We start from the raw sequence: 26,909 nt of genomic DNA, 5'->3' as shown, positions 1-26,909 counted from the left end.
TTTCTACGTCTGTTTCGATTCAGAAATGTAATGCGTCCACGCCTAACCGATCAGTAGTCTCTTATACTTATACAGGGTGTTCGGAAATTCCCGTTACAAAATTCTAAGAGTTATAGAGGGGAGTGAGTACATAATATTCTGCATAGGCACCCATCTCCGGAAACTTCCCGTTCCTTTCTACGTCTGTTTCGATTCAGATATGTAATGCGTCCACGCCTAACCGACCAGTAGTCTCTTATACTTATACAGGGTGTTCGGAAATTCCCGTTACAAAATTCTAAGAGTTATAGAGGGGAGTGAGTACATAATATTCTGCATAGGCACCCATCTCCGGAAACTTCCCGTCCCTTTCTACGTCTGTTTCGATTCAGAAATGTAATGCGTCCACGCCTAACCGACCAGTAGTCTCTTATACTTATACAGGGTGTTCGGAAATTCCCGTTACAAAATTCTAAGAGTTATAGAGGGGAGTGAGTACATAATATTCTGCATAGGCACCCATCTCCGGAGACTTCCCGTTCCTTTCTACGTCTGTTTCGATTCAGATATGTAATGCGTCCACGCCTAACCGACCAGTAGTCTCTTATACTTATACAGGGTGTTCGGAAATTCCTGTTACAAAATTCTAGGACTTATAGAGGGGAGTGAGTACATAATATTCTGCATAGGCACCCATCTCTGGAAACTTCCCGTTCCTTTCTACGTCTGTTTCGATTCAGAAATGTAATGCGTCCACGCCTAACCGACCAGTAGTCTCTTATACTTATACAGGGTGTTCGGAAATTCCCGTTACAAAATTCTAAGAGTTATAGAGGGGAGTGAGTACATAATATTCTGCATAGGCACCCATCTCCGGAGACTTCCCGTTCCTTTCTACGTCTGTTTCGATTCAGATATGTAATGCGTCCATGCCTAACCAACCAGTAGTCTCTTATACTTATACAGGGTGTTCGGAAATTCCCGTTACAAAATTCTAAGACTTATAGAGGGGAGTGAGTACATAATATTCTGCATAGCACCCATCACCGGAAACTTCCCGTTCCTTTCTACGTCTGTTTCGATTCAGAAATGTAATGCGTCCACGCCTAACCGACCAGTAGTCTCTTATACTTATACAGGGTGTTCGGAAATTCCCGTTACAAAATTCTAAGAGTTATAGAGGGGAGTGAGTACATAATATTCTGCATAGGCACCCATCTCCGGAAACTTCCCGTTCCTTTCTACGTCTGTTTCGATTCAGAAATGTAATGCGTCCACGCCTAACCGACCAGTAGTCTCTTATACTTATACAGAGTGTTCGGAAATTCTCGTTACAAAATTCTAAGAGTTATAGAGGGGAGTGAGTACATAATATTCTGCATAGGCACCCATCTCCGGAAACTTCCCGTTCCTTTCTACGTCTGTTTCGATTCAGAAATGTAATGCGTCCACGCCTAACCGACCAGTAGTCTCTTATACTTATACAGGGTGTTCGGAAATTCCCGTTACAAAATTCTAAGAGTTATAGAGGGGAGTGAGTACATAATATACTGCATAGGCACCCATCTCCGGAAACTTCCTGTTCCTTTCTACGTCTGTTTCGATTCAGATATGTAATGCGTCCACGCCTAACCGACCAGTAGTCTCTTATACTTATACAGGGTGTTCGGAAATTCCCGTTACAAAATTCTAAGACTCATAGAGGGGAGTGAGTACATAATATTCTGCATAGGCACCCATCTCCGGAAACTTCCCGTTCCTTTCTACGTCTGTTTCGATTCAGATATGTAATGCGTCCACGCCTAACCGACCAGTAGAGTCTTATACTTATACAGGGTGTTCGGAAATTCCCGTTACAAAATTCTAAGACTTATAGAGGGGAGTGAGTGCATAATATTCTGCATAGGCACCCATCTCCGGAAACTTCCCGTTCCTTTCTACGTCTGTTTCGATTCAGATATTTAATGCGTCCACGCCTAACCGACCAGTAGTCTCTTATACTTATACAGGGTGTTCGGAAATTCCCGTTACAGAATTATAAGACTTATAGAGGGGAGTGAGTACATAATATTCTGCATAGGCACCCATCTCCGGAAACTTCCCGTTCCTTTCTACGTCTGTTTCGATTCAGAAATGTAATGCGTCCACGCCTAACCGACCAGTAGTCTCTTATACTTATACAGGGTGTTCGGAAATTCCCGTTACAAAATTCTAAGAGTTATAGAGGGGAGTGAGTACATAATATTCTGCATAGGCACCCATCTGCGGAAACTTCCCGTTCCTTTCTACGTCTGTTTCGATTCAGATATGTAATACGTCCACGACTACTGAGGAAAAGAGAGAAGTCTCTGAGTAGCTTGTCCTGGTATGCAAACACGGACGATAAGATGACGTGTACTATGTCAGACGATCACCTGATGTCACTCAACGTCTGCTTTGCTGTTCGTTGCTGGAACTCCCTGGAAAATATCTAAATAATCTACGTTCATAACTCAGCAGAATGAGTCACGCTTCTTATGTTTAAGTGTTAATACAAACAAATGTGCTTAAGCGATAAATGGATTTTTCATTATGTTTCCTTTCGAATTGTTGCCAAAGCATTGTACTGCGGTACGCATGATTAAATTCCTCAGGCAGTAGTGTATGAGTTAAACATGTCAATTGAAATCGTCCTACAAGGGAAACGGTACGTTTCCGGACGTGGGTCCCTATTCAAAATTTTATGTACTCACTCCTCTCTACAACTCTTAGAAGTTTATAACGGGAATTTACGAACACCCTGTAGAATGTGCCTGGAGAGTATAAAGACAGTCACATCTTCTTTAAAGTCCGAAGATAAATCTTGTCCTGCTAGAAGCTCCATAGAAATTTTCGTAAGATTTCCTCCCATTGTTATTGTTGTCCACGGAATAGTCTGATACAGTTCTACACACTAGTCTATCCTGTGAAGGTTTCTCCGTATCTCTAGAACCTACATCAATTTCAACCTGCTTACTATGACGTTGTCTCCCACTACAGGTTGTATGAACTCATTACGGAATTAACTGTTCTTTAATTCACGATACGATTTAGTAGCTCTTCACTAGTTGTTTGATCTACTGATATAATCTTCGAATTCTTCTATAATACTACGTTTCTGTAAATTCTATCATCTTACTGTCTGTCCTGCTTGAAGTCCACTTTTGACTTGACTACATAAGGTTACACCTCAGACAAACATTTTCAGAAAAGACTTCTTAACACTTAAATTTGTATTAGATGTTAAAATGTTTCTGTATTATATAAAATTATTTCTTGATATAGCAAGTCCGCATTTCTTATGCTCCTTGCTTCTGCCATCGTCAGTTATAATTCTCCCCAAATAGTAAATTTCGCCTGCTACTCTCAGTGCGTTATTCCTAATCTAATTCTCTTACCATCACCTGATTTAATTCGACTACATTCCATTTCTACAGTTATATGTCAATATATCCTATATATTTCCGTCGCTATGGCCTCCGTGTCCTGTGACTTGTTGGTCGGTGCTAACATTACCATCACTTGGCTTCCGTGATGGAGAACACTTCCAATACGTTATGGCTTTGCTGTGCTATTATGTGGTGACCCTGATCCACCTGCAGCCATCGTTTATTTCATCAGCCGTGATTTCAAAGGTGGAACATAAGGATTGAAAGTGACTGAAAATGAGTAGGTGGACTTCTGCCTGCGGCCTGCTTATGGCTCTGAGCACTATATGACTTAACATCTAAGGTCTTCAGTCCCCTAGGACTTAGAACTACTTAACCCTAACTAACCTAAGGACATCACACACATCCATGCCCGAGGCAGGATTCGCAACGGCCTGCTTACATTACTTTACTCGCGCTGCAAGTATGTTATAATTTGATATTTGGCACATTTGCATTCCTTTATGACGTGATGGATCGAGACTGGGTAGAAAAATTTGAACTCTCTCCCTCGGCTATGTGGCAGTTTGTGTTGATAATTTTGGACTGATATCTTCTAACAGTTACCCTTTATTGGGATCTCGTAAGGATTATATTAATCTTGCAAAATAAAATTAAACAGTATTGTTCAACCGGCAGCTACGTCTAATAAATGTTTTCATTAATTACATAATTTTGCGCTTGGCTAGGCAAACTCACCTATTGATGTCACTATCAAATGTTGAGGAGACCGTCATCATGTGTTGCCACTGAAATTTAAAGTACGTATATCGTTGTGTGAGTCTCAGTTTAGCTCACAGGACACGTCCCAAGAATATCTTTTGTTTTCGAGGGATAATGAGGTGCTAGATTTGTTGCCGATAGAGTCTATCATCACGGGAGGATTGTGGAAATGCTTCGTGAACTCAAACTGGAATACAATCTTCTTAAAATAGTGCTGCACAGCTTGTGTGAAAGACAATTTGTTGCAAATAACCACACGAAGCTGCTAAAATTATTACTCTGCTATTATTTCCTACTTTGAGCGAGGCTATTAAAATATTTCATGGTTAATGCAACATGTCCATAATTTTATAATGCTATCCGTGATTTCTGACCACCTACGGTGATTAAAATGGTTCCATCATTTACACAATCCACGATTACACTTATCGCTGTGTGTATGCCGCGCGCGATTAGCTGAGCGGTCTAAGGCGCTGCAGTCATGGACTGTGCGGCTGGTCCAGGCGGAGGTTCGAGTCCTCCCTTGGGCATGGGTGTTTGTGTTTGTCCTATGGATAATTTAGGTTAAGTAGTGTGTAAGCTTAGGGACTGATGACCTTAGCAGTTAAGTCCCATAAGATTTCACACACACACACACTTATCGCTGTGCGAATATGTGGTCCGTATGTATGACATGGCAGTCAAGTTCCAGCTTTGTGTGTGGTTACTCGCAACAGAATGCCAAATAGGAATCCTTGGAGGGAAGAAAACGTTATTTTCTCGAAACACTATTGAGAAAGTTTAGAGAATTGGCATTTGCGACAGACTGAAGAACGATTCTTCTGTCATCAATGCACATGTCATGTAAGGGCCGCGAAGGCAAGATATGAGAAAACAGGGGTCGTACGGAAAAAATAGGCACCCGTTTTTCCCTCGTTCTGTTCTGAGTGGGACACAAAAGGGAATGCCTAACCGTGGTGCAAGGTACCCTCCACCATGTACCGTAGGAAGGCTTTTCGAATATGTTTGTAGATACAGAGATTAAGGTGTTTTGTTTGCATTATTTGTTATTTGTCAAAGAAACTGGTAACAGTCTGTCGCCTTAGTGGCCATCATAATTTTCCACTTAATAACAGTAGTCATAAGAATGATGTGAAGACTTTGGCTCTAAAAATGCAAATTTTAATTTCAGAAAAAGTTTGGGGGAACGGCGCCAGAATATGACATTGCATTGGACTCCGTCCGAACAGGCCTCGAAAGGCTGAACGGTACCGACCGACTGCCGTGTCGTCCTCAGACGATAGGCATCACTGTATGGGGATATGGAGCGGCATGTGGTCAGCACACCGCTCTCCCGGCCGTTGTCAGTTTTCGTGACCGGAGCCGCTACCTCAAGTCAAGTAGCTCCTCAACTGGCGGCACAAGGGCTGAGCGAACCCCGCTCGGCAGACCTGAAGGGCCATCCGTCCAAGTGCTAAATCTCCAGATGGATGTATAGGTGTTGAAATCTGTCTGCGTTTTAGTGCCCTAATATAGACATGTCTTTTCGTGTTCTTTCTGTTTGTACAAAACGTATGTGAGGCGGAAGGCTTATCTAGCTCACTACTGCATGAAAACCATACTGAGAGCCGATTCTTTACGATCTTGAGCCGAATCGACACAGCAGTCGCCTCCGCGACATGACTCTCCTGAATCTTGAGTGCATAGTCAAACCGGTGAGTTAATTTTCTTGTTTGGAATGGACACCAAACACGAGGTGTCAGTTAACTATTAACTTGTCTAAACAGTGGTTCTTCCGTGTTATTTTAATGGAGCAAAAAAAATTCAATTATGATGTGTAGTTTTAACGTCTTGACTCGTATACAAGGTGGTCAGAAACAGTCTGAAAATCTTTTAAGGGTGTTGGAAGGTAGGTTGTGCTGAGAAATAATTGTTAAGAAAAAGAACTGAAACGTTGCACCGTTTCCGAGTTAATTAGTATTGATGTTAGCCAAGCAGGACGTTGCGTGCGCAAATTCAAGTGGCCTGCCAGAGACGGTGTCGCCAAACGTGTACTTCGTCTGGTTTCCTAAAACCGAAAAAGAGAGGGATAAAAAACTGGATATGGGACAGTTGTGAGGATTAAAGCTGAACCAAAGACTGCAGTCCCGGCGCTATCATCTACGCTGTGACACTAACGGCACTGATTGTATCTGGCGGGCCGCTTGAATTTCCACTTGCAACTGCCTGACTGGCTAACTTCAGTGCAAATTCACACGAAAACGGCGCAATATATTGAATTTTTTTCTTAAAAATTATTTCCCAGCACAAACTACCCTGCAACGCCCTTAGAAGCTCATCAGATTGTTTCTGAGCCCTTGTATACTACGTTGTTCAGATAATAGTACACAAATCAGATTGTGTACCATCTCTTAGAGTTTAGGTTGGCGGAATAAAATTTTGTTTGACGTTATCTTCACAGATTTTATGTAAATAATATAAAAATTTTAAAAAAGTACACATTGCTGAAGAGGGAACCCGCATTGCATCAATGATGCGGGCCATGAATGACGTAGAAAATTGGTGCTTCACACGGAGTATTCGAAGATTTCTAAATGGTATGCGTTGCATTCAGTGATTTCGCTGCAAATCCCGCCAGGTTCCGGGGATGATAACTGTTGGATCATCTTCTTGTGTGAGAAGGGGTGAAGTAAACGTTTAGTGTATACAGTTGCGTCACCACTCTAACAAGCATTAAGAAGGCCGACTTTTGAACCTTTAAAAACTCAGACACGCCGGAATAATATGCACAGTCTTCCCGAGAATACTTTGCCGTTTTCTGCTGCCAAGTAAAATGTTCGTCTGTTATTCTCCTCATTTTTGCTAGCCTGTTGATCGTAACCAACACATTTCACGTTAAAGGGATATTATTTACGTATCCGAGACGATTGAACGGAATATAGACGCTTTCTCTATTAAATAAAACATACATTATATCAATATAACACAGTCTCGTGTTACACTATTCTTTAACAAAAGGGCTAGTCAAATACAAGGTTCACATGCCAAGGACTATAGCCGCAGACGATACCGATGTCAAACGATTTACGGAACTAACGGAAAAGTATAGTTGCATTCCACTCTCTCTGGAAAACGCCGATTCTCGTTGTGCTGTGGCTAGGAGCCCCACGGGTTGCAGGACCTCCGGACCGCTGTTGGTATATAAAAACACCCCTACAGCATTTTTTGCCTCCTCGGGGTTGGGTGGCGAGAGCGTCAATAGGTGTGCGTGTGTGTGCGTGCGTGTGTGTGTGTGTGAAGGGCGGGCGAGTCAGAGGGAGAGAATTATCGCCTGCCTGGGGCTACACGTTCCCAGCGGATGGTTTCTTCCGTTACCAGCAGCAACGCCAGTTCCCACTGCTGACAAAACCACACTGTTTCTTTCCGTAAACGAACGCCAACTAAATATGCGTCTCGTAACCCTGGAGGAACGAATCAAAATATAAAAGGAATATTCAGTGACTTTATTCAAATACGATGCTACCTGACCAGGACTAAGACCGCTATTGAAGTACCTAAAAACATAATGATTTCTTTAATACGTGTTAATCGAAAAGCACTTCATACACTGCAAATTTTAAACTCAGGTGCTCGATTAATCATTACAAAGGATAGAAGATATCCCAATTTAATAAGTTCGATTACACTTCAGTTGTCTGCACACGCATATCATTTATCTTGGGTACTTCATTGTGAAAGCATGTGGATATTGTCAGGCAGAAACAACTGCATTTCGAATTATAGGGTTTGAAACACGATTTCAGGGAATGTGGCCATAGGTTCGAGTCTCACATTCAGTATCCAATGAAATATTTGTGCAAACGATTACCTTGGTTAGTAAACAAGAGACTAGCTAAATCGTACTAGTCAAATGGGACCGGATCCCAGTACGAGTCGAGTATCCTAATTCCGCCCTATGTCGTTGAACTATGTTACACGTCATTTTATGAACAGAAGTTGTAAAAAATTTAGACGGCTCTAACGTGCTGCTATTTGGAAAAGCCTGCACGTCGGTCGAAAAATCGAAACCTCACGTTCTGCTTGGCTGGCACTACCCTCCAGACATGTTATAACGTAGATCCTTTATTCTTTTTCTTAACATATGCTGCAGTAAGATTGTAAAGTAATTCCCTTTTTTATAGATATTAGCACGTTACAGTGATCATTCTACGTATCGAATTAAAGAAAATTTCTAGTGAGTTAGCTGAGAAGCCATGCATCTTTCAGCTATCCATTTAAAAAAACTGAACACATATTTAAATAATACAGACTAATTCATATAGTGTCACTTCTCAACGTAAACTTAATAAGTGGCATAAGAATATCGGATTGTTCTGGTTGAAATCTGGATTTATCTATTACGAACATAAAACTCTCCTTTTTAATGTTTCCTTCACAATTTCGCACTTCTTGCATGAGAACACGAGACCTTTTATCCCTTCAGACTGTAGACTTCTGACGGCCGTGAGCAGCTCGCCATGGCTGCAACTATTAATCTTTACTTTGCAGTTTTCATCCGTATATGCATTATAATGACTGTGTTGCGTCTCCTTGTGTGACCTTATGTTCTTTCGTTACCTGAAAAGCGCTGCCAAGACCCACAATATCACACCTGAAACATCATCACCGTGACAGATAAAAGCAAAGTCCGTCCAAAAAGTGTCGAGACTGCTTTTATTCGTGGCGTACAAGTGACGTCAGCTCAGTGACTACGGTGGCAGCTCGAGCTGACTCCGTGCCAGCTATTCTCAGAAGTCTCTCACCGCCACTATATGAAAAGTCGTCGACCCTCATGAATGGTTTAGCAAGAGAATGAATAACGCTCAGAAACGTCCACTCGAGTGGACGCCACTAAAAAATAACACATAAAATCTTCTGTGTTAATCACAAAGAAACTAAATCAGTCACTTAAGGCGGAAGAGAGAGATGAAATGGCAGAACTGTTAAATACAGGAAGAAATTGAAAGAAAGACCACTCCAGTCGTTTCTGGTCCCGTTCAATCAAGTTCTATAATTAGTAAAGGAAATGAATTTCCTGTATGAGTCCACGATCATTATGAATATTGAACCATCTAAATTGCTAATTAAAATTTCTTTATTTGTTAAGACGTATCAGCTAATACCATCATCAGATATCTGCTATTTATTAAGACGAAAGGAACATACAGAGAAACAGTCGTTTGTTATACAACATCGAGTTAACAAAAAGTACTAAATTAAAAGCTTAACAATTTTAAAGGTACACTCACCAAAAAGCTTAGAAATTATAAAAGAAGGTTCTGTGTAAACTATCTAATCCGAACGTCAACTAACAGCTTAGTTTTCAAAATTTTACAGAAAGGTGACTTTTAGTCGACAAGTAGTCGTGGTTACAACAAGGAGAGTTAATGGCAAGAAGTTCCTGATCAATAGATTTTGCGTCCATTTCCTGCGAAGTGAAGGTATATGATACTGTTGATGGTGATCCATCTGCCGGAGGGGCTTGGTACTACTCGAGAGAAGTAGGCTTTTTGCTGCACAGTCTTCCACTCTCTCCCTTCTCTCATCATCATACAACGCAAACATGACACCGCACTCTACCACAACTTTTAACAGTCATCTACTCTCAACAGATACAATTAACACACAACTCTCACACACTACAAAGGAAAGATGCCATTATATGCTAGAAGGAAAGAAAATAAATCTTTGAAACTAGGTGGCTGAACCTACTCCTTAGGGTCTCCCAGCCAATCATGCCACACAACTCTACTTACTTTTTATAACGTAGTGTGGGTAACAGATATTTGAGCAATGAAATGTGTTCTAAATCCCTGTATCCTGTAGCAACACCTCCATTCACGATACTGTTGCGTCAACAACCCTCCGAACGCACTTCACGACCCTTAGCCAGGCAGGCAGCTAGCTGCATGGCTAATTTCGCTGCTAGGGCCAAAATGTGACTGAGGGAGCGTGGTGCGGACCTCAGTGGCGAGCTGAATTACCTCATGCTGGTACCTGACACTGTACCGCCTCTGACGCTACGTGACTGGAGGCAGTGTACGGTCATAGCAAAGCGGTGCAAATCTACCACAAATATTAACCGTTTAGACGTATCAATATGTTTCTGTGTTCAGCTGCTACCAACACCGAGATGGACTCCACACCAGCCGACGGACCGATGTTGGTTGCCCGGCCTTGTCTGTATCTAGCCCCAACTCCACTAGCTTTCAGTGTACGGGCAGCTGTTAGACCTGACGCTGCTGGGGACGGAACTAGCGCCATCCGAATAGGGCTGCCGTCAGGGTGACTCCAACCGGCCTCTGAGTCTCCTAGCCAGCGTTCTTCACTGAGGCAGCACACAACCAACTGGCGTTCTCAGCTGGTGGCTTTTGCATTGCTGAGGTAGCCACGGCTGCCTGGGGATCGACACATGCCTTTGAGTTGCCATCAGCAATTAGTGTACGAGACGCTCAAGGAATAAAGATTATAAGTGATAACAGAGGTTTTCCGATTTCACAGTCACTAACAAACTGATAGTACACACCCCACGTCCCGCATGGCATCGTGAGTAGATCATACTGCCGTATAATAGTGTCCACAACTCTGACACTATTAGAGGTAGAATAAGAGTAAGAATCACTCATCGTTTTAGTTCCTGTTTGTTTTTCTGCATTGACACGTGTTTTCTTTCATCGCATAATTTATTATCCCCGAAGGTCTACTTCATATACCAGCTAGTGGAGTATCCGACGTTGCCCAGGTCTGTGCTTATTTCAGTCCTCTATCAGTCCCTCTCTCTCTGTCCGTTTGCTCCTCTCCCCTTTCTCTGTCTAGCTCCTCCACCCCTGCTCTCTGCCCATTTGATCCTCCCCCTCTGTCCATCTACTCCTCTTCCCTTCCTCTGTCCATTTCTCCGCCCCCCTCTCTGTCAATCTCTTCCTCCCTTCTATCTGGAACAGTAGCCTCTTTTTCCTTCTCTGTCTGTCCGTGTCCTTCTCCCTCTTCTCTCTCCCTGTTATCACTCACACCATAACAGCAGGTTGCTGGTTATCACCCCAAGATTATTTCTTTCCAGATAGTAAGTAATATGTGTACTAAGGTTGGTTGAAATCGGTCCAGGGTTTTAAGTGCAGCTTCGTACTAGCGGCTTTGCCTGCATACACACTTGTCACATATATTTCATATATATTTAACATGTTTCTCTCACATTTGTACACATATTTCACCTGTAAAGTCACATTCGCTTTTACACTGTTCAGTGTTTATGACGTCATCTTTTTTGAAGTATGTGTCGTACAATGATATAATTTTACAGGTACATCCAGTTGTATTTGCGGATACTGTTCGAGAAATTCGTTGCGAGTAGGGTTAGTAGTACAGAACTAATAAATTAAAACATCATGCACGATACGGCAGCTTTTCCCGCATCTTAGCGTTTATGACGTCTAACCTCCTCTACTACACTCCTGGAAATTGAAATAAGAACACCGTGAATTCATTGTCCCAGGAAGGGGAAACTTTATTGACACATTCCTGGGGTCAGATACATCACATGATCACACTGACAGAACCACAGGCACATAGACACAGGCAACAGAGCATGCACAATGTCGGCACTAGTACAGTGTATATCCACCTTTCGCAGCAATGCAGGCTGCTATTCTCCCATGGAGACGATCGTAGAGATGCTGGATGTAGTCCTGTGGAACGGCTTGCCATGCCATTTCCACCTGGCGCCTCAGTTGGACCAGCGTTCGTGCTGGACGTGCAGACCACGTGAGACGACGCTTCATCCAGTCCCAAACATGCTCAATGGGGGACAGATCCGGAGATCTTGCTGGCCAGGGTAGTTGACTTACACCTTCTAGAGCACGTTGGGTGGCACGGGATACATGCGGACGTGCATTGTCCTGTTGGAACAGCAAGTTCCCTTGCCGGTCTAGGAATGGTAGAACGATGGGTTCGATGACGGTTTGGATGTACCGTGCACTATTCAGTGTCCCCTCGACGATCACCAGTGGTGTACGGCCAGTGTAGGAGATGGCTCCCCACACCATGATGCCGGGTGTTGGCCCTGTGTGCCTCGGTCATATGCAGTCCTGATTGTGGCGCTCACCTGCACGGCGCCAAACACGCATACGACCATCATTGGCACCAAGGCAGAAGCGACTCTCATCGCTGAAGACGACACGTCTCCATTCGTCCCTCCATTCACGCCTGTCGCGACACCACTGGAGGCGGGCTGCACGATGTTGGGGCGTGAGCGGAAGACGGCCTAAAGGTGTGCGGGACCGTAGCCCAGCTTCATGGAGACGGTTGCGAATGGTCCTCGCCGATACCCCAGGAGCAACAGTGTCCCTAATTTGCTGGGAAGTGGCGGTGCGGTCCCCTACGGCACTGCGTAGGATCCTACGGTCTTGGCGTGCATCTGTGCGTCGCTGCGGTCCGGTCCCAGGTCGACGGGCACGTGCACCTTCCGCCGACCACTGGCGACAACATCGATGTACTGTGGAGACCTCACGCCCCACGTGTTGAGCAATTCGGCGGTACGTCCACCCGGCCTCCCGCATGCCCACTATACGCCCTCGCTCAAAGTCCGTCAACTGCACATACGGTTCACGTCCACGCTGTCGCGGCATGCTACCAGTGTTAAAGACTGCGATGGAGCTCCGTATGCCACGGCAAACTGGCTGACACTGACGGCGGCGGTGCACAAATGGTGCGCAGCTAGCGCCATTCGACGGCCAACACCGCGGTTCCTGGTGTGTCCGCTGTGCCGTGCGTGTGATCATTGCTTGTACAGCCCTCTCGCAGTGTCCGGAGCAAGTATGGTGGGTCTGACACACCGGTGTCAATGTGTTCTTTTTTCCATTTCCAGGAGTGTATGTGTTGTACAATCATATATTTTTACAGCTACATTCAGTGGTATGTGTGAATACTGTCTGCAATTTTTTTTTGCAAATAGAGTTAGCAGTAAATAAGTAATTAATTAAAACGTCATTCCTGATACGACAGTTTTACTGCATATACAGCGAAAATAGAGTAAGTGATAAACTTTTTCCTTCTCTTCATTTTGCTGGGGCTGTCAGCGAGAAAAAGTCTCGTAAACGTTTGAAGTTATGTGCAAAACTTGCTGCAAGTCACTAAGTGGTCTCATCCTCAATATTGGATGAAAATAGTTTGGCTACTTGCACGTCGTGAGCTACGATACTTTTTCATCCCAACCCCTTTGAGAGGCGGGTAGTGGTTATTTGCTGACAGTAACTGATACGTATACCAAGTCTGGTTAACCCTCCGACGGTCGCAACCTTTTCGTAACTTCGTTCAGTCGCAATGCGCCAAAAAAGTACACATTTCAAATTGTCGTAATTCCCATCTCGTTTTGAATTAGGTGGAAATCCCTTTGTATTAACCTTCTTTAGGATCTAGATTAAGAGATTAAAAAAAAGAATTGAATGAATGAAGATTTTTATTGCTTAAAACACACGATTTTGAAAACAACTATTTTTTAGCCCTCCACTGTACTTGAGTCAAAATTTTGACTGAATAGTGACATAAACATTAAAAGAAAACACACGAAACCACATAGGCACTTCAGTCTGTTCCTAGGGACCTCAGTCCTCCTCAGATTCGCTGGATTTAGGCTCCTCAGAAAAAGTTGGAAGAATGGCAACTTTGCACTCATCGCAGAAGTCGTTTGCGTGTTTATTGTATATCGGTTAGGCGCAACACAGACACCTAGACACGTTAAGCCTCCTAAAACCAGTTTCACTCGTGCAAGGCACACACCTACGCCTCTTGAAGGGTGGTTCGTCTTTATGGTCATCATTATCAAAGTACATTTTGGGGTTGAAATTCCTCAGGCAGATTTGGAGACTAGATGGGATTCCATGCCTCTTCTGGCTCCTTCTCTGCAGCTCTGGGAGAGTAAGCTCGTGAACCAACTTTTTGAGAAACACCCTCCTGCGCAATGGTTCAAGATCATTGCCAACATAGATGATGAGGTCAACGCTTGTTGTTTCTACATACATCATAAGTTGAACACATCTAGTCTGCAGTATCCACTCCACCTTTTGTGGAGTTGTAAAATGTTATGATCACTGGCTTCTTGACCTGTCCAGATGAAGGATCAATAGCATCGTCGTTATGAAGGGAAGAAACGAGAACATTTTTTTCTCTCTTGGAATGTACGAGACCAGAGTTTTCCCATCGTTGAACCCGAACATACTGTCATACTGTTTCCTTCCTTTCACATTCACAAAGGCTAGAGGCAACTCTCTCTTGTTTTTCCTTGCCGTACCGACATAGGTGAGATTATGGCTTTTGAGTTCATCAACAAGCGCAAAGTCGGTAAACCAGTTGTCTGACGTGATATTTCGTCCACTTCACAGTAAGGGCTGAACCATTCGTTTGACGACGTCAGGTGGTTTGTTTCTCACCCTGAAAGGACCTTTAGGCTGCCTACCAGTGTACACTTCCAAGTTGTATGTGTAGGTCATCTTTGCATCCACGAGGGTGAACAGTTTGATACCATACTGGCTGGGTTTCGAAGGAATGTACTGACGAAAAGGGCATCTTCCTCTGAAACCTGGGAGCATTTCGTCGATGGTGGCGTTCTCTCCAACAGAATAGCTCTTTTGACAATTCTCGACAAATAATTGTAAGATTTCACGAATACGACAGAGCCTGTCAATCTTCCTTTTGCTCTCGAGAATTGCGATCATCAAAGCGAAGGCACCTGACCAAGGTTTTAAAGCGTCTTAGGCTCATACCCAGGCCAAATTTTTCAATACCATCGTTTTCACGTCCCCAAAGCTCTTCTAAACTTTGACGATTGGCCTTATAGGCTCCTGCAAGGTACAGTGAACCAACAAACGCCCGAACTTCAGTCGTATCTGTTGACGTAATGTCTCTCGCTCGAGCAAAATTCCCCTTGATGCTCTCGACTTACTGATTGGTGTATTTCACCATCATTTCAAGCATGGCATCAGTGAAAAAGTGATTCCAACACTCAGCTTAAGTTTTCGCCAGTCTAGCTGCTCCTACGACTCCTGGAAGGTAAGTGATAATATTTTCTGGTCCTCTGCGCCTTCCCCTATTCGGTGGCTTCTTGTTCCATTTGCTCTTCTTATCCTTCCCTAACAGTGCCTCTTCTTCAGTATCACAAGCCTCTTCATCGTCAGGATTGTCACTAAACTCTTGCTCATCTTTTCTTTCTTCAACGCCATCTTCTGACGCAATATCGCTTTCTTCACCTAAATCTTTTGTTAGCATTGGATCTTCGGCATTATCAGCTGCCAAAAGTCTTATTACATCATCGACATCTTTCTCGTTACTCAGATCGAACGTTCTCTTCGCCATATTGTCCAAAAATCTGGAACAGAGTCCGCAGCTCGTGGTCGTGCGGTAGCGTTCTCGCTTCCCACGCCCGGGTTCCCGGGTTCGATTCCCGGGGGGGGTCAGGGATTTTCTCTGCCTCGTGATGACTGGGTGTTGTGTGCTGTCCTTAGGTTAGTTAGGTTTAAGTAGTTCTAAGTTCTAGGGGACTGATGACCATAGATGTTAAGTCCCATAGTGCTCAGAGCCATCTGAACCATTTCTGGAACAGAGGACAAACGAAATGAATTAGTTTCGTCATAACGAGTTCAGTCGCAATGTGCAAATTCCGCAAACCTCATGGGACACCATTGTTATCTAGAAATACTACAAAATAACTTTATAAACTCATGAAATATAATGAATAAAGATGAATGCAAGAAAAAAATTCAAGATACGAACTCAGGAAGTGTGACGTCTTCGGTCGAAATGTGTTTTCTTGGCCACTTTCTCTGGCTCCAGCTCCCGTGACTACGTAGCGACAACAGTGATGGGTGGTCGGTAAGACATTCCCAACCCAGGAGAGTACTGGGGAGGGGCACCACTGTTCGCCTTTAACTGTAGTTGTGCTTTTTTCGTCCAGGTGCGACCGACGGAGGATTAAAATAGAGCCAGTGGTTTAGGAGGACACTTGGAATATACATAAATACATACAAATACTGTTATAATATGTATGGATATGTTTTCCACGTGTAAACGTATTTTACTTGCCTGTCACACCCATAAAGGTATTTGATTGTCTATCATAGACGATGCCTTTCATAATCATAAGCATATTAAAACCTAACAGGTGACTAAATATTTTAAATTTAATAGTAGACTACGACTATAATCAGTGTTATAATGAATCGTAGCTGCTAACGCTGGGTCCGCAGCTCGTGGTCGTGCGGTAGCGTTCTAGCTTCCCACGCCCGGGTTCCCGGGTTCGATTCCCGGCGGGGTCAGGCATTTTCTCTGTCTCGTGATGACTGGGTGTTGTGTGCTGTCCTTAGGTTAGTTAGGTTTAAGTAGTTCTAAGTTCTAGGGGACTGATGACCATAGCTGTTAAGTCCCATAGTGCTCAGAGCCATTTGAACCATTTTTTTGCTAACGCTGGAGTAATGTACAGCTTGTGCCCGCCTGATTGGCCGTGCGGTCTAACGCACGGCTTTCCGGGCGGGAAGGAGCGCCTGGTCCCCGGCATGAATCCGCCTGGCGGATTTGTGTCGAGGTCCGGTGAACCGGCCAGTCTGTGGATGGTTTTTAGGCGGTTTTCCATCTGCCTCGGCGAATGCGGGCTGGTTCCCCTTATTCTGCCTCAGTTACACTATGTCGGCAGTTGCTGCGCAAGCAAGTTCTCCATGTACACGTACACCACCATTACTCTACCAAGCAAACATAGGGGTTACACTCGTCTGGTGTGAGTCGTGGGGGTCCACCGGGGGCCCAACTGCACAATAACCCTGGGTTTGGTGTGGGGTGGCGGAGGGGTGCAGTGGACTGTGGTAGTCGTCGTGGGGTTGTGGACCACTGCGGCTGCGGCGGGGACGAAGCCGCTTTGTCGTTTCGAGGTCCCCGGTTAACATATAATACAATACAATGGGCAGCTTACGTCGAGGCGATTGGTTGCTGATACAGAAGAATGTAGACGTTGCGAGTGTATGTGCTTTTTGATCAGAGCAGATGAAGAAGGCATTCACCTGGAAAAGTACTCGAGTATGGGATCCGCTGTAGGGCAGACAAATAGGGAATCTCCATTATACACATAACAGGACAGTGTGGATTGTCAAAATATGTTTAACACGAGAGAGACGTTGAACTATGTGCCGTGTCTGACACCATAAGAAAGATACTTACTGCCCAATGAAAATGTATTTACGAACTTTTAATGGTCGATTCTCGATTATGAATTTAGAATTTTCATGCAGCCTGAGGGGGTGAAAATGTTTTTAGATTAATTACACTGTACACCAGGGGTGGCTACTGTATAGGTTTGCAGGTTTGCACTACCCCCAAAAGGAATAATTTTGTTCAACTGTAATTGGCTTCTGAGCATTATATACTAGTGGAGAAGTAGCGCGCCGAACGCAGCGAAGTTGGACGGAATGTGCCGACGGTGACAGTGGGTTGCACCGTGACCTAGTAGATAGTGTCGGAAGTTCCATGCGGCTTTTGGCAGAGGATGCTGTAGTATACAGAGAAGTTGCAGCATTAGAAAATTGTAGCGAAGTGCAGGAAGATCTGCAGCGGATAGGCACTTGGTGCAGGGAGTGGCAACTGACCCTTGACATAGACAAATGTAATGTATTGCGAATACTTAGAAAGAAGGATCCTTTATTGTATGATTATATGATAGCGGAACAAACACTGGTAGCAGTTACTTCTATAAAATATCTGGGAGTATGCGTGCCGAACTATTTGAAGTGGAATGATCATATAAAGTTAATTTTTGGTAAGACGGGTACCAGGTTGAGATTCATTGGGAGAGCCCGCATCTCGTGGTCGTGCGGTAGCGTTCTCGCTTCCCACGCCCGGGTTCCCGGGTTCGATTCCCGGCGGGGTCAGGGATTTTCTCTGCCTCGTGATGGCTGGGTGTTGTGTGCTGTCCTTAGGTTAGTTAGGTTTAAGTAGTTCTAAGTTCTAGGGGACTGATGACCGTAGCAGTTAAGTCCCATAGTGCTCAGAGCCATTTCAACCATTCATTGGGAGAGTCCTTACAAAATGTAGTCCATCAACAATGGAGGTGGCTTACAAAACACTCGTTCGACCTATACTCGAGTACTGCTCATCAGTGTGGGATCCGTACCAGATCGGGTTGACGGAGGAGATAGAGAAGATCCAAAGAAGAGCGGAGCGTTTCGTCAGAGGGTTATTTGGTAACCGTGATACCGTTACGGAGATGTTTAGCAAACTCAAGTAGCAGACTCTGAAAGAGAGGCGCTCTGCATCGCGGTGTAGCTTGCTCGCCAGGTTTCGAGAGGGTGCGTTTCTGGATGAGGTATCGAATATATTGCTTCCCCCTACTTATACCTCCCGAGGAGATCACGAATGTAAAATTAGAGAGATACGAGCGCGCACGGAGGCTTTCAGACAGTCGTTCTTCTCACGAACCATAAGCGACTGGAACAGAAAAGGGAGGTAATGACAGTGGCACATAAAGTGCCCTCCGCCACACACTGTTGGGTGGCTTGCGGAGTATAAATGTAGATGTAGATGTAGACTGCAAATGCGGACTAGGGTGTCTGAGAGGGGGTGCAGGGAGCGGGGCAACGCTTGGCAACACTGTACTCGAATGCGGGCCTTGTGTGTATATATACACCTCATCTGGGCCACCCTGCCAGCCGCTGTAAGTGGGCCCAAAGTCTTCTGAAAGAAAACGGAACTATCGGATCTTCGAACAAAGAGAGATCTCACGCCACCTTACCAGTTCAGGTGTAGCCACGAGTGAACTAACTATTTCCTGGCGTTGTGTTGGTTATTTTAGCGTGTGCTACAGTGAATTTTGAGGCTCAAGTGACAGGTGAATAAGTGAAATAATGAATTATGTAATTTCATTGCTCTCTGAACCCTTCAGTTCACGGAAGTTTGAAGAAAAATTATAAATCAAGAGCCTAGGTAGGCCGACTCTTGCTTTAACAATTTCGAAGACCGTTAAAACGAAAAATCGCCAATTCAATATGAAATTTAACTCTGAATTGTACAACAAGCATGAATGGCTGTGTGGATGTAACATGAAAAATGCCTTATTTTGTTTTCCTTGTTTATTATTTGGAGGAGATCTTTCATGGCCTAAACACGGAGTCTGTGACATTTAACACCGCCATGACAAAATTAGAAAACATGAACTTTCTTCAGCCTATGTAAATAAGGTTTTGAATATGGCAAGTCCAGCCAACGTAAATATAGCTACCCAATTAGACAGTGGGTACAGAAGGTCCGTGGCATTACACAGCCAAAAAGTTACCGATAATAGATACATATTGAATCTAATTATTATCTGTATTCGTTTCTGTGGTGCGTTGGAACTTGCCCTTAGAGGACATGATGAGACTGAATCATCTTCCAGTCCTGGTGTTTTTCGTTCCTTGATTAATTTTAGTGCAGAATTAGACTCTGTATTAAAATTGCATTTAGAGAAAGCTACAGTTTTCAAAGGAATCTCAAAAACCATTCAGAATGAACTCTTCCAGTGCATGCTTCAAGCCTGTCAAGAGGAAATTAGAAAGGAAATTAAGGTGGCTGAGTTTTTGGCCGTAATAGCTGACGAAAGCAGTGATGTAGCCTGTGTTTTCCAGATGGTTATAGTATATAGGTACATCATTTACAGAAAACCAGTTGAAAGATTTTAGGACTTCATAGCACCAGAAAAGCATGATGAACATTCTTTGGCAACGTCCATCATCGAACAGATAAATCATCATTTAGGGAATTGTCAACATAAGCTAATAGTGAAAACATATGATGGTGCAGCAGTCATGAGTGGTTTGTCACGTGGGGTGCAGGCTCTTGTTAAGGAACAGTTTCCCAATGCTTCATACAGTCATTGTTATGCTCACCAGTTGAATCTCATTGTGCTTAAAGCCGCTTCCATTAACAAAAATCTGCGAATATTCTTCACTAAACTTCAGGGACTTCTCAGCATCTCCTCAAAGAACAGCAGTTCTCGACGAAATAGTACGAAAACGACTGCCACCTTCAGTGCCTACTCATTGGAATTTTCAGTCACGGAGCGTCAATACCGTTTTCGAATATAGGGTAGATATTATCATGTACATGAATAATATGAGCCAGGGGGGAAACCTGTGTAATGAGAACACGATTCTCCAAGCCTGTGGCTTAGTAACAATTTTGAAGAATGAAAAGTTCATTTTTTGGCTTTCATTTTTTCATAAAATGATGATCCATGACGATATTTTGTATAACTAGCTACAAAAAAGGGATATTCACCTAACTTACGCACAAAATCAGCTGACAGCTTTTCAGCGTGAAATTGCGAACATTAGGGAAGGAGTGAGTGAAAATTCAACAGGTTTACACGATTACCATAAAAGAGGGAGAACTGAAGATGGAGCAGCGATGTGTAATCTACCGCGAGAGGCAAAAGAAGTATGTCATGTCATAAGTTACGAGGCAAAAGAAACATTCAAGTTCACTGGACACGTAGTTGCAGCCTCTCTCTTTCTACCAGAGAAATTCGCTACTTACTCTTCCAGTTTTCCAGAAACTCCTTTCAGAGCTGCTATTGAATGCTACTCTTTTTGGAAGCAAAGAAACTTCGAACAGAACTCTTTGTTATTTATGTAAGAGAGGAGTTCAAAATCATGAGTGGAGCTTCTAACTTTCTGGATTACATAACATATAATAATTTTTGTGATACACTGAGCGAATCTGTGCAGCTCCTGAAAGCGATAATTACAATTCCAATGACCACATCAGAAGCAGAACGAGCGGTTCTAGGCGCTACAGTCTGGAACCGCGCGACAGCTACGGTCGCAGGTTTGAATCCTGCCTCGGGCATCAATGTGTGTGATGTCCTTAGGTTAGTTAAGTTTAAGTAGTTCTAAGTTCTAGGGGACTGATGACCTCAGATGTTAAGTCCCATAGTGCTCAGAACCATTTGCACCATTTTAGAAGCAGAACGTTGTTTTTTTTCGCTGATACGCATCAAAACCTTCTTGTGGAATACTGTACTACGGACCGAGAAAGATTATCAGCAATCGCGGTGCTCTCTGTTGAACGAGACCTCGTTTTAGGAATTGCAGACTTCAATCAAAGAATGATTGGAAGAGTTGCAAATATGAAGGAAAGAAGAACAGAGTTCCTGTACAAGTGATCACCACCACATCCAAATTCAGAGACAAAATCGAACGGCGTTAACATCATCCTGCTGAAAAGGTTAGGAAGGCATGCCTACCACTTTTTGAGTACATAGAACTGCAGCTGATTTTAATTCCTTTTATTCTGAAAAAGTAATACTTTTTTCTGTGGAGACCTTTTGGTTTTATTACGAGTAGATGCAGGAGTGACACGAGCGAGCGGTCTGTTTATATCAGACATTAAAAAAACATGAGCAGTGTACTGATTTTCTCTCTTTTGTTGATGTTTTCCTTCGTGAGCAAAGTGCACCACCACGACAAGCCGCCACTGCCGGATACACGTGCATATGAACCAGTCATTCCTAGAAAGTTCCATCCCTCAGTACGTTTATAAGCTAGCTTCATACACGGTAAAATCGAAAATACCCTCTGCCATGTGGTTCACAATAATTTGGATCTTGAAATCGCAGATGTAGGATGAGAGGAAGAAAGAGAAAAGTGTACTACTTGATATGAAACGTGAGGAAATTAGCGTATGATTTACATTGCATCAATTTGATTCCGTATTTCTAGATTTCCGGAAACCTTTTGACACCGTTCCTCACAAGCGACTTCTAATCAAGCTGCGGGCCTACGGGGTATCGTCTCAGTTGCGCGACTGAATTCGTGATTTCCTGTCCGGAAGGTCGCAGTTCGTAGCAAATCGTCGAGTAAAACTGAAGCTATATCAAGTGTTCCCCAGGGGAGCGTCCTGGGACCTCTGCTGTTCCTGATCTATATAAATGACCTGGGTGACAATCTGAGCAGTTCTCTTAGGTTGTTCGCAGATGGTGCTGTAATTTAACGTCTAGTAAGGTCATCCGAAGACCAGTATCAGTTGCAAAGCGATTTAGAAAAGATTGCTGTACGGAGTGGCAGGTGGCTAAATAACGAAAAGTGTTAGGTGATCCATATGAGTTCCAAAAGAAATCCGTTGGAATTCGATTACTCGATAAATAGTACAATTCTCGAGGCTGTCAATTCAACTAAGTACCTGGCTGTTAAAATTACGAACAACTTCAGTTGGAAAGACCACATAGATAATATTGTGGGGAAGGCGAGCCAAAGATTGCGTTTCATAGGCAGGACACTTAGAAGATGCAACAAGTCCACTAAAGAGACAGCTTACACTACACTCGTTCGTCCTCTGTTAGAATATTGCTGCGCGTTGTGGGATCCTTACCAGGTGGGATTGACGGAGGACATCGAAAGGGTGCAAAAAAGGGCAGCTCGTTTTGTACTATCACGTAATAGGGGAGAGAGTGTGGCAGATATGATACGCGAGTTGGGATGGAAGTCATTAAAACAAAGACGTCTTTCGTCGCGGCGAGATCTATTTACGAAATTTCAGTCACCAACTTTCTCTTCCGCATGCGAAAATATTCTGTAGAGCGCAACCTACATAGGTAGGAACGATCATCAAAATAAAATAAGAGAAATCAGAGCTCGAACAGAAAGGTTTAGGTGTTAGTTTTTCCCGCGCGCTGTTCGGGAGTGGAATGGTAGAGAGATAGTATGATTGTGGTTCGATGAATCCTCTGCCAAGCAGTTAAATGTGAATTGCAGAGTAATCATGTAGATGTAGATGATTAGCAGCATCTATTTGTGTAAAAAGAGGATAGAGAAAGAGAACCTATTGACATACCCTTCTTGCCAGCTGGCTTTTCTCCGCCTCCCTTGCCGCCCTTCTCGCCTCCCTTGGCACCTCCGCCAGCGGCTTTCTTCTGTAAAAGCCAAAAACAGTCCAAACATTACCTTACAGTTTTTACTGCCTCACACGTACCCTGTCACTCCAAAAATTTTCGAGACTGAATAAACAAAAAATAGAGAAACATTAAGTTGCTGGTTTTACTCCTTCAGGTACTCTACATAGTCTCCCTTCACTTGAGCGCAACGCACAGAAGGTTCATACAACCAGATGAATCTGTCAGAAAAGTCGTTCTATAGGATATTGTTCAATTCGCGCGTCACATGGCCTTGAATGTCCGTTACATAGTCAAAATGTGTCCGTTATGTAGCCAAAGCGTTGGCCCTTCATGTGAATTGATTCATTTTGTCGTTTTGTGGCAGATACGTATTGATAACACCAAGTCTCGTCACCTGTGATGATTTCTTCCAGATTAGATTAGATTAGATTTACTTTCATTCCAATTGATCCGTAGTGAGGAGGTCCTCCAGGATGTGGAACATGTCAGAAAAACAACAATACATGACAAATATTTACAACTAAAACAAATAAGCTAATGTACCATTCCACAGGTCCCAAGTGGAATGATCGTCATTTTTTAATGAACACTATATGAAAGTCATTTTACAAATACTAATGCACTGAATTTAAAATAAAAAAGTTTTTTATTTATTTATAAGGTAATAAACATGTAATACAACTACTATAATACTTATTTACAATGAACACATTACTGCACTGAAATGGTGCAGAAGTTAGATTGTACTTACACACACACACACACACACACACACACACACACACACACGCCACACACACACACACATTTACAATGAACACATTACTGCAGTGAAATTGCGCAGAAGTTATATATATATATATCAGTTGGTTTTACTGAGAAATTCATCAATGGAGTAGAAGGAGTTGGCCACCAATAAATCCTTTAGGCTTCTCTTAAACTGAATTTCATTGGTTGTTAAGCTTTTTATGGCTGTTGGCAAGTTATTGAAAATGTGTGTTCCTGAATAATGCACACCTTTTTGTACAAGACTAGGTGACTTTAAATCCTTGTGAAGATTATTCTTATTTCTGGTATTGATTCCATGAATTGAGCTATTGGTTTGAAAAAGTGATATATTTTTAATGACAAATTTCATTAAGGAATAAATATATTGGGAAGCAGCAGTTAGTATCCCTAGTTCCTTAACAGGCTTCTGCAGGATGTTCTTGAGTTCACACCACGTATAACTCTTACTGCACGTTTTTGGGCCCGGAAAACTTTAGCTTGGGTTGATGAATTACCCCCAAAAAAATCCCATATGACATTATGGAATGAAAGTAAGCATACTATGCCAGCTTTTTCATTTTTATATCCCCTATGTCTGACAAAAAGAACTGTCCGCGTTTTTCATTTCAATCAAGTCCGGCAGGCATCCACAGTCGTTCTTTTTGTTCGGGAGTCAAGTTGTGCGGGACGAACTTTAGACACACTTTCCTCTTCTTCAAAACTATTTTAGAGAATTTACTGAACACTTGACACTGAAATGTTGCTCCACTGCGATTGCCACCGTAGTTACTGTGCTGGCGTCGCTTATACACCAGGAATAAACTAAGTCGCGACACTTTTTGGATGAACGGTGTACGTTAAAGTAGTAGAACACGTTTGCTGTCGACAATAAGTTGCTCTGCGCGTACACTGGATTCCAAACCACAGAAATAGCGACAACGCAAGCAAATGTAAATCAGCTGACAGGAAAGTGAAATATATTGTTACCACATTACTACCACATAAAACTGATACATGTAAACTAGGATCGTCTGCACACTGCTGTCAACTATATGTTAAAGAATAAGGTGGCAGTGCACTGTTCATCTTCGTCCCACTCTCGCATCCTCATCCCCCCCTCACCTGTTCATCTTTCAGAACTTCAAGTTCATCAGTACTCCTTCCTTTCTCATATACATTAAATAAATACATAGTAACATAATTAAACGACATAACATCCGTATCTCTGTTGATCCATTGTGGACGCGGGACAGTGGCTGGTCAAATATTTAACAAGGAAAATTGCCAAACAGCCGTGCAATTTGAGAAGTTATTTTATTTACGCAACCAGTTTCGGCAACTCAGTATGCCATCTACAGGCCCTATATGCACCTCATGTATAGACACTCAAACATACCGACATTGGCATACTGGAGCCGTGTATTCGTATTTCAAGTGCTTCCTTTGAAGACTTGACAAGGTTGTGAAAATAAAAAAAATTCACGGCTGTTAGGCCGTTTTCCTTTTTAAATAATAACACCCAAATGACGAATGGCAACAGAAGACAACATTTTTAGATGAAAGGCAAAACTAGCGGTAATGTTGGTAACACTACATAAAAATAATCATCTTTACCCACGAACATGCAGACAATTGTGATGTGTTTCGCATCAAGAAATGCATAGTTCTGCAAGGAAATGTGGGATCAGGTCAGAATCAACAGTGTAAATCGGAGGAATAAATCAAAAACGTGCAAGAGGGTGTTTCCTGACTTGAACTAAAACTAAGCATAAATACAGAAAGTAAAATCAACGTTTTCTGTAACTAACTGTTTTTCGATCTGGAAAGCAAGTCTAAATGTAAATATCTTTCATTACCGAGCATTGATGATGCTCTATTTCAATAAAACGAAACACGTTTGGTAACAAAAATAGTATTTTCTTGTAGTTGCAAAACCTGATTTGAAATACCTTCAACAATAGCCAAGAAACTTCGTAATAAACTGTTAACCTGTTTCTCTATTGAAACGAGGTATGTGCATAAATTTGTCAGTAGATATCACTTTCAAGCTGTTTGTCTTGACGTTGTATCCGGCAGCTATATCGTGGATAATTATAAAGGAAAGTCTTCAGCAATCAGCCTGTCCGTCTGTGAGCTGTATCCCAGAAGAATGTCAAGGCGAAATCAGTAAATTGTAATTCGATATTTTTACGTACAACAAACAATCATATTAGAGGGTAGCTAGAAGGCGTCGTTTGACTGACTATAGTTGTGGGAGAACAGTTAACTTGCTTGAGGTGGGTTAAACCATCACCTTCTATTCAAGATCATTGATAGTGTCATAAACTGTGACGAAAGCTGTTACAGCCAGATAAACAGCTATGTATGAGTGTAAGTGTATCGTGGAGAAGAGGATGAGATACACTACTCCCACACAAACTGCTTCTAATTTTGCTAGTGCTTCTGGCACACATGTACCCTCGAAACTAAGAATTCCCTCCACTTATACCTAAATTGCGTCGTTTCTGGCTGTAGGGTGCATTTGATATTGTGGTCAGGATCAGCTGAAGTGTATGAGGATAATGAATATATCAGCATAACTAGAAATCCTGAATGGCAGCTAACCAGCTGAGAATGAGGATCACATTATTGTGTCTAACATATATCAGATTGTTATAGTTACGGAATATGTCCAGTGATAGCCAGGAATGGTGTAAGATGGCAGCAATAAAATCATGGCACACATTCGTAGTGGAATGTGGGTACATAGTGCTGCTATGCATATTCGTTGTATGGCTTACTGCCCTTACAGGTAAATTTCTGCCATTTTTAGATATGTTCATAACAGATTGCATTTGTTGTTTTCTTATCACCATTGGTTTCCTTATTTTTGATTTGTACTTTGTAGCTCACATAAAGATCTGATGGATATCAATTACAATGTCGTTACTGAAATTAAGACTACTCTGAAACCACAAAGACCGGCACCTTCAGAATTTCTGAAAAATTTTGTATAGAGTATACCAAACACACACAGGCTATGCAAAACTATCTGTGGTATCCAATCACCAGTAGTAGAGCAAACTAATTACCAGCTT

At 42.8% G+C, this 26,909-nt stretch overlaps 1 protein-coding gene across 1 annotated transcript in view; it reads right to left on the bottom strand.

Annotated features, from left to right (window-relative positions):
* The window catches only part of LOC126184505 (uncharacterized), a 240,571-nt gene that overhangs the window by 49,382 nt on the left and 164,280 nt on the right, over nucleotides 1-26,909 (bottom strand). Inside the window, exon 4 of the mRNA XM_049926897.1 lies at nucleotides 23,004-23,082. Within this exon, the coding sequence (XP_049782854.1) occupies nucleotides 23,004-23,082 (79 nt within the window). The remainder of the gene's footprint in view (nucleotides 1-23,003; nucleotides 23,083-26,909) is intronic.

The sequence above is a fragment of the Schistocerca cancellata genome, chromosome 4, assembly GCF_023864275.1.
Source record: "Schistocerca cancellata isolate TAMUIC-IGC-003103 chromosome 4, iqSchCanc2.1, whole genome shotgun sequence".
Taxonomy (NCBI): Eukaryota; Metazoa; Arthropoda; class Insecta; order Orthoptera; family Acrididae; genus Schistocerca; species Schistocerca cancellata.
This window is presented reverse-complemented; position numbering and strand designations above follow the sequence as displayed.